Source organism: Bison bison, unplaced genomic scaffold (genome assembly GCF_000754665.1).
Source record: "Bison bison bison isolate TAMUID 2011002044 unplaced genomic scaffold, Bison_UMD1.0 scf7180017864471, whole genome shotgun sequence".
Taxonomy (NCBI): domain Eukaryota; kingdom Metazoa; phylum Chordata; class Mammalia; order Artiodactyla; family Bovidae; genus Bison; species Bison bison.
Window position 1 is genome coordinate 5408145 of NW_011495032.1, and position 17507 is coordinate 5425651.

At 47.2% G+C, this 17507-nt stretch overlaps 1 protein-coding gene across 1 annotated transcript in view; it reads right to left on the reverse strand.

The window, feature by feature from the left end:
* Positions 1-13256, reverse strand: part of SCTR (secretin receptor) — a 75170-nt gene extending 61914 nt beyond the window's left edge. Inside the window, exon 1 of the mRNA XM_010860793.1 lies at positions 13121-13256. Coding sequence (XP_010859095.1) covers positions 13121-13180 — 60 coding nt within the window. The 5' untranslated portion in view covers positions 13181-13256. The remainder of the gene's footprint in view (positions 1-13120) is intronic.
* Positions 13257-17507: the final 4251 nt, after the last annotated feature.

Below are 17507 nucleotides of genomic sequence, written 5' to 3' on the forward strand. Positions count from 1 at the left end.
GTTATTGATATTTCTCCCGGCAATCTTGATTCCAGCTTGTGCTTCTTCCAGTCCAGTGTTTCTCATGATGTACTCTGCATATAAGTTAAATAAGCAGGGTGACAATACACAGCCTTGACGTACTCCTTTTCCTATTTGGAACCAGTCTGTTGTTCCATGTCCAGTTCTAACTGTTGCTTCCTGACCTGCATACAGATTTCTCAAGAGGCAGATCAGGTGGTCAGGTATTCCCATCTCTTTCAGAATTTTCCACAGTTGATTGTAAATGCAAATTGAAATCGCAATGTGATATCATTACATGCTTATTAGAAGATCTAAAATAAAAAATCACAACAACAATGGCAAGGTTGTGATGAAACTAGGTCACTCACATATTGCTGGTGGGATTGTAAAATGAGACAACCACTCTGGAAAACAAGTTGGTAGGGTCTTAAGAAAAGCTAAACATGCAACTATTAATATTACGTGACCCAACCATTGCACTCCTGGGCATTTATCCTGGAGAAGTGAAAGCTTATGTTCACACACACACAAATATCTGTATACTAATATTTACAGCAGCTTTATTCCTAATACCTCAAAACTAAAACAATCCAGATGCCTTTCAATGTGTAAGTGGTGAGCTATTTCATCCATACCATGAAATTCTGTGCTTAGTCTCTCAGTCAGGTCCAACTCTTTGTGACCCCATGGACTGTAGCCTGCCAGGCTCCTCTGTCCTTGAGGATTCTCTAAGCAAGAATACTGGAGTGGGTTGCCATGCCCTCCTCCAAGGGAACCCAGGGAGCAAACCCAGGTCTCCCACATTGCAGGAGGATTCTTTTACCATCTGAGCCAGCAGGGAAGCCCTCAGCAATAAAAAGGAACAAAGTGGTGATACATGGACCAGCCTATATGAATCTCCAGAGAAGTATGCTCAGTGAAAAAAAGCCCATCCCAAACAGTTACAGTATGATTTCCTTTATATAATGTTCTTTTTAAATTTAATTTTTATTTTATATTGGAGTATAGCTGATTTACAATGTTGTGTTAGTTTCAGGTATACAGCAAAGTGATTACATTATCCATATACCTGTATCCATTATTTTTCTGATTCTTTTCCCATATGGTTACTACAACACAGTATTAAGTACAGTTGCCTGTGCTACACAGTAGGTCCTCATTGATTATCTATTTTATATATGGTAGTGTGTATATTTTAATCCCAAATTCTTAATTATCACCCCCACCACTACCGACATTTCCCCTTTGGTAACCATAAGTTTGTTTTCTATGTCTATGAGTCTGTTTCTGTCCTGTAAATACATTCACTTGCATGATTTTTTAGATTCCACATCATTTACATAACATTCATAACATATAACATAACATAACACATAACATAACATTGCAGTGGTAAAATTGTAGAGCTTGAGACATTAATGTATCAGCTGAGAAGGAAAGCTGAGGGTGGGAGGGAGAAAGGTATGACTGTAACAGTGCACCATGATGGGTCTTCAGGGTCGCAGACTTGTTCCTCACAGTGTCTGGATCAATGTCAGTATCATAGTCAGTCAGTCAAGCCCTAGCTCACTTGCAAACACCAAGAAAGGAAGAAACATGCATTGCTACATGCCACTGAGTTCTTATGATTGTTACACAGCATAGACGACTGGGTGGGGGTGGCATTTCCTGAAAGTGGGTGGTGATGTGCATTCTTAGAGGTTGAAGAAAGCGGCACTCTAGCACAGAGGGCTCTTGTAAGCGATGGAGCAAGATGAGGAATGGGGGAACACCTACAGTGGGAATCCTCTCCAAGAAAGGTTCAACTTCCTTCATGGTTTTCCCTAGGACTATGGGAAAATATGCACTCATTTCACATGCTAGCAAGGTTGTTATGCTCAAACTCCTTCAAGCTAGGCTTCAGCAGTACATGAACCAAGAACTTCCAGATGCACAAGCTGGATTTAGAAAAGGCAGGAGAACCACAGATCAAATTGCCAACATTCACTGGATCGAAAAAGCAAGGGAATTCCAGAAAAACATCTATTTCTGTTTCACTGGCTACAATAAAGCCTTTGACTGTGTGGATCACAACAAACTGGAAAATTCTTAGAGATGGGAATACCAGACCACCTGACCTGCCTCTTGAGAAACCTATATGTAGGTCAGGAAGCAACAGTTAGAACTGAACATGGAACAGACTGGTTCCAAATAGGAAAAGGAGTACATCAAGGCTGTATATTGTCACCCTGCTTATTTAACTTATATGCAGAGTACATCGTGAGAAATGCTGGGCTGGAAGAAACACAAGCTGGAATCAAGACTGCCGGGAGAAATATCAACAATCTCAGATATGCAGATGATAACAATCTAATGACAGAAAGTAAAGAGGAACTAAAGAGCTTCTTGATGAGGGTGAAAGAGAAGAGTGAAAACGCTGGCTTAAAACTTAACATTCAAAAAACTAAGATTATGGCATCCAGTTCCATCACTTCATGGCAAATAGATGGGAAAAAAGCAGAAGCAGTGACAGATTTTGTTTTTTCTTGGGCTCCAGAATCATTGTATATGGTAACTGCAGCCATGAAGTTAAAAGATGCTTGCTCCTTAAAAGGAAAGCTATGGCAAACCTAGACGGTGTATTAAAAAGCAGAGACATCACTTTGCCAACAAAAGTCTGTCTAGTCAAAGCTATGGTTTTTGACTAGATGTGAGATGTGAGAATTGGACCATAAAGAATGCTGAGCGCCAAAGGTTGGTGCCTCAAATTGTGGTACTGGAGAAGATTCTTGAGAGTCCCTTGGACAGCAAAGAGATCAAACCAGTCAACCTTAAAGGAAATCAACCCTGAATATTCATCAGAAGGACTGATGATGAAGCTCCAATGCTTTGGCCATCTGATTGGAAGAGCCAACTCACAGGAAAAGACCCTGAGGCTGTGAAAGATTGAGGGAAGGAGGAGAAGGGGATGACAGAAGATAAGATGGTTGAATAGCATCATTGACTCAATGGATATAAGCTTGAGCAAACTCCAGGAGATAGTGAAGGACAGGGAAGCCTAGCACGCTGCAGTCCATGGGGTCACAAAGAGTCAGATGTGACTTAGCAACTAAACAACAATGGAAAAATAATCATTAGAGGATAGTTTGCTGCTAAGTCGCTTCAGTCATGTCCAACTCTGTGAGACCCCATAGACGGCAGCCCACCAGGCTCCCCCATCCCTCAGATTCTCCAGGCAAGAACACTGGAGTGGGTTGCCATTTCCTTCTCCAATGCATAAAAGTGAAAAGTGAAAGTGAAGTCGTGCCCGACTGTTAGTGACCCCATGGACTGCAGCCTACCAGGCTCCTCCGTCCATGGGATTTTCCAGGCAAGAGTACTGGAGTTGGGTGCCATTGCCTTCTCCGAGAGGATAGTTTAGCTTCTTTTAATTCTAAATTTCTTAAGTTGTAGCAAAATATACATACCATTTGCCATTTCAATCATGTTTAAGTGTACAATTCAGTGGTATTAAATGAAAAGTTGTACAGTGATCACTCCTATCCATTTCCAGGACTACATCCCAACAGAAACTCTGTACCAATTAAACAGCAACCTCTATCCTACTTTCTGACTCTGTGAATATGTCTGTTCTAGATACTTTAGGTAAGTGCCATCATACAATATTTGCTCTTCTGTGTCTCATTTCACATCCATGTTGTAGCATCTATTGGAATTTCATTCCTTTATACGGATGAATACTATTCCATTGTATGGACAGATCACACTTTGTTCATCTACTCATCACTTGGATGTTTCCACCTCTTGGCTTTTGTGAATAATGCAGCCAAGAACAGAGGTGTACAAGTATCTCTTCGAGTCCCTGCTTTCAATTCTTCTAGGTACATATCCCAGAGAAGGCAACAGCACCCCACTCCAGTACTCTTGCCTGGAGAATCCCAGGGACAGGGGAGCCTGGTGGGCTGCCGTCTCTGGAGTTGGACAGAGTCGGACACGACTGAAGTGAGTTAGCAGCAGCAGGTACATATCCAGAAGGGAAAAGGTGGATCATATGGTAATTCTATGTTTACTTTTTTAAGGGACCACCACACTGTTTTCCACATCAGTCGTACCATTTTACCTTCCTGCCAACAATGCACAGAGTTCTAATTTCTCTATGTCCTCATCCTCAACCCTTATTCTTCTGTTTTAATAATATCTGTGCCGTGCAGTGCTAAGTCATTTTAGTCATGTCTGACTCTCTGCAACCCTATGGACTGTAGCCTGCCAGGCTCCTCTGTCCATGGGATTTTCCAGGCAAGAATACTGGAATGGGTTGCCTTTTCCTCCTCCGGGGGATCTTACCATCCCAGGGATCAAACCTTCATCTTTTCCATCTCCTGCATTGGCAGGCAGGTTCTTTACCACTAGCGTAACCTGGCAAGTTCCAATATCTATCTTAGCGGGTGTGAAGTAGATCATTCCACATTTCTTTCACCCTTAATTCTTTCATTAAAACTGAATAAACCAAGATTATTTTGTGTGGTGGCATGTCAATTGCAGGAACATATGCATCCACTGTTTGTATGACAGCAACAGTATTCTGTTGAAAGGGCTGAGTCTGTGGATGAGTCTGCAGCCTGCAGACAGTGGTCTCAGTGACAGAGTGGGGCCATCAGGGTAGCTGGGAGTGGCTGGGAAGATTGTGTTCATGGAGCAACAGTTTGTTAGATGCCTCAGAGGGAGAATGAAGGGAAAAAAAGCCCCCTTATCATCTATGTTTTCCTAGAGGAAAGAAGAGGCTGATATTTAGAAGTCAAATGTATGTATGCTTGTGCATGTTTCCATATAATCAATAAATTTAGAAATATTGGGAATTTCCTGGCAATCCAGTGCTTAGGACTCTGTGTTTTCACTGCCAAGGGCATGGGCAGGTTCAATCCCTAGTCAGAGATTGAACAAGCTGGACAGCACAGCCAAAAAAATCTTTTTAAGACAAAGACGGACTATGCTCTATCAGATCAGTCGCTCGGTCGTGTCCAACTCTTTGCGACCCCATGAATCGCAGCACGCCAGGCCTCCCTGTCCATTACAAACTCCCGGAGTTCACTCAGACTCACATCCATCGAGTCAGTGATACCATCCAGCCATCTCATCCTCTGTCTTCCCCTTTTCCTCCTGCCCCCAATCCCTCCCAGCATCAGAGTCTTTTCCAATGAGTCAACTCTTCGCATGAGGTGACCAAAGTACTTGAGTTTCAGCTTTAGCATCATTCCTTCCAAAGAAATCCCAGGGCTCATCTCCTTCAGAATGGACTGGTTGGATCTCCTTGCAGTCCAAGGGACTCTCAAGAGTCTTCTCCAACACCACAGTTCAAAAGCATCAATTCTTCGGCGCTCAGCCTTCTTCACAGTCCAACTCTCACATCCATACATGACCACAGGAAAAACCATAGCCTTGACTAGACGGACCTTTGTTGGCAAAGTAATGTCTCTGCTTTTTGAATATGCTATACTAGGTTGGTCATAACTTTCCTTCCAAGGAGTAAGTGTCTTTTAATTTCATGGCTGCAGTCACCATCTGTAGTGATTTTGGAGCCCAGAAAAATAAAGTCTGACACTGTTTCCACTGTTTCCCCATCTATTTCCCATCAAGTGATGGGACCGGATGCCATGATCTTCGTTTTCTGAGCTTTAAGCCCACTTTTTCACTCTCCACTTTCACTTTCATCAAGAGGCTTTTTAGTTCCTCTTCACTTTCTGCCATAAGGGTGGTGTCATATAGTGCACCCCTTTAAAATTTTCCTCTAAATTCACAGGAGAAACAAGTGAAGGTGAAAGTATTGCTAAAATTTATATAAAATACTCCTTAAAGCAAGAGCTATTAGTCTTGAAAAGGTCCCTTTTAATAGTTTTTAAAAATCAAGTTTGGATAGGTAATTTTTTTTTCTTTTACTTATCCTAGTACTAAAGTGCTTATAGCAAAAAAACAGCAGTTCCCTTACTTAACCTTTCCTGCTCTCCAGAGAAAACCACTTTCCTTTTCTTTAGATGTATATTTTCATTTTATCTCTGTATTTCAAAAGTATCTCATATTGTTATTTCTTGGTTTATCTAATTGAGACATTATCCAAAACTCTTTATTATGGAAGAGAAAGATTTAGAAGTTTTTAAACCTCCCTACATTTACTTCCCTCCCCCCATATAATATATTGACATAGCCTTCTCTTAATTTTTAGTTAAATGAATGGTCTGTATATATAATGACTTACTTTGACTATGAAATATTGTTCACTGCTGAGTTTAGCCATGTAAAACGATTATGTCTCTTCTTGTACATTTTGTTTTTCCTGTGGTCAACAATTTACTTTGCGTTTTCATTTGATTAGTTTGTCTAGGTAGATAGGATTAATTTATCCAAATGCTCCAACAGCCCTGATAGATATTTATCAAGCAGTCTATTCTTTCAATCCTTGGAGCCCTCTCTCCCACAGACCTCTGCCAATGGGGCCTGACACCTGGCTGTGCTTTTAGGGGGCCTCTCCCCGGCTCCCCCAGTCACAGTTCCATTTCCTATATTCCCTGTTTTTTTCTTGGCTTTGCTTTCTTGTTCTTCAGAAGCACATTCTACAGTAACTTCCTGGGAAAGCATATATAATGAGGTCAACTTTTGAATCTTTTCAGGTGAAAAAGCTTTTATTCACCTGCTGCTGCTGCTAAGTCACTTCAGTCGTGGCCGGCTCTGTGCAACCCCATAGATGGCAGCCCACCAGGGTCCCCTGTCCCTGGGATTCTCCAGGCAAGAACACTGGAGTGGGTTGCCATTTCCTTCCCCAATGCATGAAAGTGAAAAGTGAAAGGGAAGTCGCTCAGTCATGTCCGACTCTAAGCGACCCCATGGACTGCAGCCTACCAGGCTCCTCTGTCCATGGGATTTTCCAGGCAAGAGTACTGGAGTGGGTTCTCCAATGAAAAACTACTGAATTCCAAAGGAGGGGAAGAAACTCAACACACTTTGCTCATCAACTGCCAACCTGAGACTGGAAAAGAATAGTTTCACAGGGGAAAAAAGAGAGATATTAGTCTAGTTTATACAGTGAGAAATAAAGAGGGAACTCGATCTTACAACCAGTTCCAAACCCAAAATGTCATCTAACACTTACTGGGTCCCTAGGATGCCCAGCAATCGAAGGTGAGCAGACACAGATCTTATTGCCGTAGCTCACAGGCTCCAAGGGGTCCAGAGGCGCCTGTGGCAGGAGCATGTGGGGAAGGTAGTGGCCAGGTCACCATAGACCACAAGCAGTGGCAGGAAACCCCTGGGAGGCACTACACTGCATAGGCGAGAAGTCATCCCCATAGCAGAGGGGATGTGCACAGATGTGACAGGGGCCAGCAGGGGCTGAGGGCCAGTTGAGGACAGGGGCCAGCGTGGTTCCTATGTCTCTGCTTTGAGTACCTCAATAACTCCAACAGCAGGGAAAACAAGGACAAAAGATGTGAGTTTGGCAGCAGCTGAAGTGAGATAAGCATTGTTAAGGCTGGACTTATGTCACCTTAAGATGGCCAAGGAAACTCACATAGTAAGAGAGAGCAGCAAGCATAAGGAGAGCAAGGGCCAGAGACAGTGCCTGAGACCGTGACCCTCACAGGCTGGGAAGATGAGCAAAAGGAGGGACCACGCGAGAGGAGGGATCACACAAGAGGAAGGAACTATGTGACACGGGGAAACCTCAAAAGAGTGAAAACCTCATCTGAGGCGCAATGGGAACCACGAGCCTGTGAAAGGGAGGTGCCAAGGTGAGGAAGAGGGGGAGGGACAGAGTGTCCCAGCATCAAATGTCTCTAAAAGGCTGGAGTCCCGTGGGTGCCCTGCCCATCTTGCCCAGAACAGTCAGGGTGCGTGCTCACTGCCTTTATGTCATTAGTCATAACGTCCAAACTCTCATCAGCCATGTGTTCCCCTTGGGTGGGACAGAGACCACGCCGTGTCTAGGGAAAGTGGGATAATGCAGGGCCTGGTGAGACTGATTCGAGTGGGGAACGGGTGGGAGCCAGGGTGCTGCAGGCTGAGGAACAGACAGAGGTGGAGCAGGGATTATAGATGCATCTGCCAAAATGCTGGCCATGAGCAGTAGCAGAGGAACCACGGCCAGAGCTGTAGAGTTCCTTTGCCACTTGGCTGGATGGGCTTGGGCAGGTTGACTAGCTGATGGAAAATCCAGTCAAGAGGAGCAGGATGAAGGCTACCTCTGTGCCATCTCAGGACAAAAGTCACTGAGCATGGTGGGGGGAAGAGATCAGGAGCATGGGGCTGGAGCAAAGCCTCTATTCCACTCAGGTGTGATGCAGACTGAATGTCTGTGTCCCTCAAAGAATACATTGACTCCCTAACCCCAGGTGTGGCTCTGTTAGGAGACAGGGCCCAGAAGGAGTTCATTAAGGTCAAATAAGGTCATAGGGGGCCCAAATCTGATAGGATTAACGTCCTTACAAGAGATATCAGTGAACTCACTCTCTCAGAAGTCAGAGGAAAGGTTACATGAGGACCAGGCAGCCAACTGCAAGCCAGGGATGGAGGTCTTCCCAGAATCCAACCATGATCTGGGATATCCAGCCTCCAGGCCTACGAGAAGATAAATTTCCACGGTTCAAGCCTGGCATGATGTTCAAGAGAGAGCAGGAGAACAGGAACAGGAGGGTACAACTTAGATTCATCTATGAGGGCAAGATGCTGCTCAGAGGATGTTCATTCTCCGACTCTCAGGATAGGGGAGGTAAACCCATCTATTGAAAATGAAAGGCAGTGGTAAGGTCAGAAATCTCAGAAAACACCAAGGGGAGCCTCAGGGAGCCAAGAGAGAGGGAAGTGATGTGGGGCATGCGGTGATTCTGGAGAAATCTGGAAAACTCGGGAATCCTGGAAGCACAACCACCAGGAGATGACCCACCAGGGAGGTCCCTTTCCCAGACGCCACTTGGACTCTCTCAGACATGGAATATTGAAGCTGGGTGGGCCCCAAGAGATCCCTGCTTTCTCATATCCTCATGAATACTTATATACTCTGTCATGTAAGCAAGTAGATAGAATCTGAGTGTTGTGGGTCTTATCTGGGGCTGCAGGTTGTTCCAGAGCCCGAGCAAAGGTCAATGGTGACCTCAGCTTGCTAAGGGCAGGGATGCAGGGGCCAAACCAGAGGCCACTCTGGGGGCAGAGCTCTAATCCTGGTTGTGGAATCTGGGCTTTCAACAAGGGGTGCCAGGAAGAGACCTGTGCCCTCCAGTGTCAAGGGAGGGGATTTGGGGGATGGGACAGGAGGGGAGCTCTGTAGCAACTCCTAAAGGGGGTGCCAAAGTTGAAAGGACTCCCCTAAACAGTGTAGGAAGCATCTCTCCTGTTTTTTTGAATTTGTGGCCCCAAGCTCATCTCTGGCCACCCTCAATAAAATGCTGTGTGTAATTCCATATTTGGTTTGTCTTTTATAAAGTGATTAGATTAAACTGTAGTTATTGTCATTTTGTGGTTTGAGAAAGATTTCATGACAGCGCCTTGGGAGCCAGAAACCAGAGCGGCCTCTCTTTGGAAGCAGATGCACGTGCTGGCTAAGAACAGCTGGGTTTGGGTCCTTATACCATCATGCCCAGCTGGGTGACTTGACCAATGGTTTCACCTCTTTCTGAGTCAGTTTCTTCACATGCACAGTGAGGATAATGATTGTTGGTGGGAGAAGTCACGTAGTGCCAGGCACAGTTTAGCAGAGTATCTGGTGTGAAGTAGGCACTCGGTGAGGGAAGCCTTCACCATCATCATTATCATGGTCATCAGTCACATGAATTTTAGGAATAGCAAAAACTCAAAAAGAAATCTACAATACTACCTCGGAATATTGTTCAGGGAAACAAAGTTCCCAGTGACTTTTCTCTAAGAGGCATCAGTAGTCAGATCCTCTGGTGACCTTGCAGGCCTACCTAAAATTCTGCTCACCCAGCTTGTCAACCTCTGGGTCCAGATGCAGTCCAGAAAGGGGTGGGGACCACCACATGCCAGACCCCTGCCTTAGAGTTTTTGTGTTTCTGAGCCGAGAAGAAATGAAGAGAGACATGGGGGAGTGGGAAGGGAGGGTGGAGAAGCCAAAGGAACCCATGCTCTATAGAGGTCTTCTCATCCAGAGATGGGTTTTCACTGGTATACCTTCTTCTGTCTCCAGCTCAGATTCCCTGTCACCAACCCCACTACCCTGAATCCAACATCCAGTGACACCTATTACGAATCTTGTTCACAGATTTCCCCTGAGACATAATAACTTTTAAGGCAGTAGTTCTCAACCAGGGCAGTTTTGCCCTGCCTGCTCCCAGAGGACAGTTGGTAATGTCTGGAGACACTTTCTGTTGGCACAACTTGGAAAGACGATACTAGCTTCTGGTAGGCAGAGTACAGGGACACTGCTGGACAGCACACAATGCACAGGACACCCCCCACCCCCTGCTCCCCTCTCTCTAACCATTATCTCCACCCTCTCGTTCCCTCCCATGCCAGGGGAGGGCCTAGCTCTTGTCCCGGCATCCCATGTGGAAAGCTCAGATTTAATATCCAGAATTACAGTGTCAAAGTTAAGAAACCCTGCTTGAAGGAAAAGGTAGCCCCTTGTACCCCACTTAACTCACTCAGGTTCTCAGGTGGGCAGTTGGCCAGATGCCCTGGATTTAAAAGCCCTCCCCTGAGAGACTACACCTTTGCCTGGCAGATTTATGCACAATTTTGTAAGCAATGATTGCTTGTAAGATGTCATTCTTCACTACCTGTTGTTATATGAAAGTGTCCCACATGAGGGCAGCCACTATGGATAGCACCATCACTTCATTCATTCATTCAGCCCACACACAGTCATTGACTCTTTCTTCTGATATGACAGGTTCTAAGGATAAAGAATGAGTGTGACTAAGTCTCAAGGTTCAAGCTCTAAGTGAACGTATTGGGGAGGACAGGAAGGTCAGGTGTGCTGGTAAATAATGACAATACTGTTCCAGGTAAAAATCCTCATGAGAGACATGGATGGGGACAGTAAGGGGAGGTGAAGCCAGAGTTTCTTATGGGGGGTCTCAAAAAACTGCCCCACAAGCCACCGGCACTTTTCAGTCCACTTGCAAGGGACCCTCCCTACATCTCTGTATGAAAAGGTGGGGAGTTGAGGGGAGTAGTAATAAGCAATTTGGCCTTAGTAATCCCCCCCCACCACCAATTAGGAAGATGCCTATGATTTCCCTCAAGACAAAGCATGAAATGAATAAGGAATTGTTTGAATGCCCTTCAGTTTCAAAATCAAATGTCTGACCACTTAAACAGAAAAAAAGCAGGGTTCCATAGGCTGGGAAATCCTCCAACTGAAGCCGGGCAATTCCATCCCTTGTTGAAGGAGTTCTCTGCCAAGAAGTGTGAACCTCAGATCTGGATAAGCCCATAAAACCACCAGAGAGCCAAGACTTGCACACAGGAAACCACCCGGCAGGAACATAAAGTGCGTGAGGAGATGAAGATGCGAGCAAAGACAAGCGACAAGCCAGACAGAGCCCTGGGCAGTTGAGAAAGGTGAGATATGGGCTCCAGTCCCAGAGCTGCCACAAACTTACTGATAAGGAGCAGGTCCCTGCTCTCTGTGGGTATCAGTTTGCTCCCCTGTAAAAGGAGGAAAGTGGACCAGAGCATAATAAAGCATCCTTCCAAGGCACACAGAAGACCTGAACCAAGGGAAGGTTCTCATTTTCCCCTGGGCTTATTCCTAAAATGACGCTGGAGATTAAAAATGTATGTTGAACCTTAGTCCTGAAGACCCAGCCACTTGTTGATTTCTTCTGACAACAGTAGTGTTCCTGCAGGTACTTAAAAAGGAGGCTGGCGGCGGGCGGGGGATGGGACGAGGTCACCAAAAGGGCTGCCTCCCAGCTCTAGGCACCAAATAACAACACACTTGGAGGCTGAATTTGGCTTTGAACTGTCCCCATGTCTCAGATGGCATTTCCCCAAAGCGGGAGCTCAGAATTGCAAGCAGGTGCTGTTGCCCTAGCACCTTCCAACTGCAGCGCTGAGGACAGGAGGCTCCAAATTATTAACAGGAGGGAGCTGCACAGGAGAGCCGAAAACCCCACTCTGCATACCACAGGAGCTGTGCCTCCTGCGTGTCAACACTCCCAACCAGCTCCAGAAGCAGGTCTTTCTTATAGCCAACCAGGAGAGGACCACCGGAGGGCCACTGATGGGTCTGCAGGAAGGGTTTGCCCAGGGCGGAGACTTCAGGCTCAGAATTGAGTTCCCAAGTGCTTTCCCTGGGGAGTTTCTTGGGACAGAGGCGGTGGGGGACCTGTTTGGAATGCTGGTGGAAAGGGGAAGTTCTGGAATCCGTGCGCCCCTTCCTTACCGCTCCTTCTCCCCACGGGGCGCAGCCACCCTCTTTCACAAACCCCACAGGCAGAGGCCAGGACTCCCTGGAGTTTGTGAGAAAGCAACATAAGCCACTCACTCTGCTGCCTTCCCTTTTCTCTGCCAGTTCCTCCCTGGACCTGGTTTGGGGAGACCAGCTGCTCCCAGAAGTCCCCAGACCCACCGACATTGCGGAGCCAAACCCACAAGACCAAGGAGGAAGCTGCAAACGCTGGCATTACAGCTTCGGCAGTTACGACCAAAGCTTTCGGAGGTCTCCCCATCCGCAGCCGCTGTCTGTGCAAATGGCAAGGCTCTGGGGCAGGCAGGCTGGGTTCCAGCTGTCTTTTCTCGGGGCAAGTTTTTTTGATCTTTACAAGTCTCGCTTTCCTTGTCCGCAAAGTGAGGGTGAAAATAGCAACTTCGAAAGTCGATGATGAGGTTTCAAGGAAATACTGCAGGAAAAGTGCCCGCACACAAAAGGCACGGCCAGGGGCGGCTCCCCAATTTCCGCCCAGGAGCGCCCGGGTTGGGCGAAGGGCAAGGTGGGTTATCTCAGCGCTGCCTGCGCCCGGGCACATACAGATTTTATTTCGGAGGAGAGGACCCTCCGGAGACGAGCAGACAAAAATCATAATTGCGGGGAAAGGATGGTGAGAAACGCCTCCCACTGCCCAGCAGAAGATCTTGTGGGGCCCCTCCACCCCTCACCCCTAGAGGGACCCGCGGAAGGGCGCGTACTCACCGCGTGCACGGCGCAGGCTAGCAGCAGCAGCCCGGGCAGTGGCGGCAGGCGGGGGCGCATGGTACCGCGTGCGCTCCCCTGGCGCCCCGACGGCCGCCTGCCCGCGCGCACCGCCGCTCAGCACTCAGCGCTCCCTGCCGCCTCTCGGACCCCGGCTGGCCGCCGCGCCCAGGGGAGCCATGGCCCCACCCGCGGCGGCCCAGGGACTGCGCCTCCCCTGACAGGGTGGCCCCGTACCACGCCGCCCCGCCGGTTGATAAGGACGCGGCGCGGCGTGCGCTCCTCCACCCACCCCTGCTGCCTGGCCTGCTGGCGGGGGCCAGCGCGGGGGCCAGCGCGGAGACCAGCTGCGGAGGGGGTGGAGGGAGGACGCGAGGCCTAGAGAGGCTCCCGCAGGCTACGGTCTGCAGGCCCCGCTGCCACACCCCCACGGACTAAAAGAGCCCTCCCCAAGGTCCGGGTCAGTGCCGACACCGCCGCGCTGCGTGAGGGTGGGCAGGAGGCCACCTTTTGGAGCCTCAGCGCTCTCATCCGAACAGTACATCTAAAAATACCTGCCTTCTTTCAGCTATTCCATTTCCACTTTTTTTTTCTTTCTTATTAGATATTTAATGCTCCTTCCAGAAAGTTGCACACACATGAGTTCCATCACACTGAGAAGCCTTTGATGATCAGGTGAGACCAAGGAGGACCATCGGGGCACCCCAGCGTTTGGGGCTGTGCTGGAGCGTTTGAGCTTTCTGGTTCCCCCGGGAGCTATTTCAGTATTAGGGAGGTGTGCCCAGCAGCTGCTCATCCTGAGTCTGAGGGCTTAGATCTCCTTGTTGTTTAGTCACTCAGTCGTGTACAACTCCTTGTGACGCCATGGACTGTAGCCCACCAGGCTCCTCAGTTCATGGGATTCTCCAGGCAAGAATACTGGCAAGGGTTGCCATTTCCATCTTCATCGGCTCTCCTGAAGGTTGGCTTTTGGCCTCTCAGTACAGTACAAGGCACCCTCAGAGGGTTTTTGTAGACCCAGTTTTTTCTTTTTCTTCTCTGGTGCACATCCCCTTTCCTTTTGTGTCTCCTTCTATCTAGATCTTTTTCTCAGGGACTAGGAGTCCGTCAGCTCATTGACTTCTCCTCTCGCTCACCCTCTTCCCCACACATGAAAGTGAGGTGAGCTCTACCTGATTGCTGTCTTTGGCGGTAAGGACTGGCATGAGATTCTGAGCACATGTATATGTGCATGCATGTGCGTGTGTGTGCGCACGCGCACACACACACACACACACCCTTTCCTTTCATAGCATCCCCACCAGCCGAGAGCCAGTAACTGGATTGCCCTGGCCCAGGCTGTCCTTGGAAGTCAAGGTATTGACTGCCTTGATCAAGTGTGGTCAGTGGCAGGTGGTAGTTTCTCCCCTCTGGTCCACAAGTATAAATCACATTCTTTGAGACCATTATCACCAACAAAAGTGATATTGGGTCCCATTGTCTTCCTGGTATTTCTCAATTGGTTCAAGATTCAGGCTGGAAAAATGTTATGAACTGGTTTCTCTGACATCATAAATGTGCCTTAGAAAAAGTGCATGCAGTAAGGATATGCCATTTTTACTATATAGACTTTTGTGTTGCATGAATAGTTTCTGTAATGACTGGATGTATTGCTTTTTTGATGGAAAGACAAAAAAAGAAAATAATCCAAAATGCAATCTGTGGTCTATACTAGAGCCTCGTGATCACCAGTGAAAAAGCAAAATGACATTTGTTCTGGGCAATTCAATCAATTTCTGGCCTGTGGAAAGCCATTGTTCCTTAAATAGGAGGCTCTGTCTCTCAGAATATTGAGGAAAGGATCTGAAATGCTCTGTGGAAAGCCATGGATGCCGTCAATGGCTTTGTAGAACCTGCCTGAGAACACAGTTTCAGAATAGGGTGGAAGGGAGCATGTGGGGAACTAACCATGTATTTAATACCCACCATGTGCTGGGGAGTTTTTTAATAATTGGATGTATCATCATAGACAATCCTCCAAAGACTGTCTGAGAGACACTGACTTTCCTTGATGAATCAGATGGGAACTTGAAGCTTGGGAAAGGTAACCATTTGCCTCAACAAGAGGCAGGGCCTGGATTGAACCCAGGACTGAGTCCAAAGCCCAGGCCCATGTCCTTTGCATGCACTAGAACTTCTCTCAATCCTGAAGATGACATTCTTACTCTCAGTCTTTCCAAAGCTCTTTTGCATGCAGCATTTCATTTGATCCTTGAAACAGCTCCATGGGGTCTGTAGGACTGGCGATCAGGGGCTGCAGGAGAGGGAGACTCCATTGCTCACATGGTTTCATTGAAAGTTTAATGAGAAGATACCATGCAGAGGTGTGGGTGGGGCTCAGGGAACCAGCAGAGGACATGCAGGTGCCCGGGTCAGCAGCGATAGGCCTGGTCAGACTCCCCTGTGCCTCTTCTGCTTTGACCTTGGCCCCACCTGTCTTTGGCCTGCCTCAGCAAGACTCCTGCCATGGGTTAGTGAGAATCTTCCCCCTTGATATCTCATCAAGTTCCTTGTCTCTCCCACCTTTGATGTCTAATCCTGTCCTGCCTTCAGCAAGAAGGGTGTTAAGTCAGTTTAGCAGAAATCTCCCTGTCTTGATGTCTCCTCTTAGTAATCGTCCATCCATGGCCGCCCTCACTGTGCTCCATAGCTATGAATCCCCTTTGTTTCTTGTTATATTCTGAGTTGAGCCCTGGGTCTCTCCTCTATTGCAACACCCCTGTTGTAACAGTCTTGAATGAAGGCTTCTTTACCATTTTAATAAGTGTTAGGATAATTTTCCTTTAACAAGGAGCAAAGAGAGAAAGCAGTGTCTCCCGAAGCAGGCAAGAGCTATCCTTGGGAGTGGAGCCACCACAGGATCTTAACAAGAGGGGAATGCAGCCTCTGTCAAAACCACAGTCTGGGACTTCCCTGGTGGTCCAGTGGTTAAGACTCTGTGTTTCCTCTGCAGAGGGTGCAGGTTCCATCCCTGGTTTAGGAACCAAGATCCCACATGCTACATAGTACAACCAAAACCAAACAAATGAAAAAACTGTCAGGTTTTGGGATAAATACCCTGACCTCTCTTCTGCCCTCTGAATCTCCTGGCTATGTCTTCCATTGGCTGAACCCAACCCAAAGCCAGAGACAAGACAGACCGACTGGGGAGAAACTGTCCATAGCATTTCTCTACGTCCATAGAGTTTAACCTCCCTCCTGGGTGGAGAAGGCAGAAAAGAGATTTGAGAGGGATGAGGCAAAAGGAGAATAACCCCACTAGGATATATCATTCTACCCATTTAACAGATGAAGAAACCTGAAGAGATGAAGATGGGTGGGGCCTGAACTGCAGATCACACAGGACTGTTTGCACTGAAACTCTGGTTTTTTGATTCCCAGCCTGAGTTCTCCATCATGCTTATGACTGTTACACCTGAAACTAGTCCTGGAAAATCAGAGCAGTGATTTACTATCACTTCACAGTCCTGGGGGCTGGCTGGGCTCGGCCAACAGCTCCTGGTTTAGCACATCTCACGTGGTGGCCGTCAGAGTCCCCCGGAGACATGCTCTCTTGGATGACTGGGGCTGAGCTTGCTCCACGTGGCCCTAGCTCCAGGGAGCTTCAGGGTGCCTGGGCTTCTTAAACTGTGATCCCAAAGGTGCTTATCCTGAGAGAGAGCAGGTGGAAGGCGCACTGTGATTTATGACCCAGCCTCGTCTGCTTCTACTGCTTTTTGTTGTCCAGATAATCATAAAAGAGTCCCGGCTCTAAGGGAGGCAACATAGACTCTGCCTCTTGACAGAGAGTAGGAAGATCCGGAGGAGCTCGTGAGGCCCCTAGTACTAGTAGTACTAGTACTAATACCAGTACTGTTAGTGGGGCTGTGGGGAAATACTTTATGTCCACCCTCTAAATTCATTATAACTCCCAGGAGCAACAGAGAGGGGTGTCTCTTTGATTTTGATGCTTTTCCAGATCTTGAGCCTCATTCCTTTCTCCAAGTTACCCTGGAGAGGTAGGTGTAGTGGGGCATAGGAACCTAAGTCATGACCATCCCCAAACACTAAGTCATGTTCTCACAACAGTAACTTAAAAGTTACCCTGAAACTTTAATTCAAAAAGATAATGCACCCTAATGCTCACAGCAACACTTTTCACAATAGCTAAGATGTGAAAGCATCCTAAATGTCCATCGACAAAGGATTGGATAAAAAAGATATGGTACATATACACAATGGAATGTTACTCAACCATAAAAAGAATGAAATAATGCCATTTGCAGCAACATGGATGGACCTAGACATTATCGTGCCAAGTGAAATAAGTCAGAGAAAGACAAATATCATATGATATCACTATATGTGG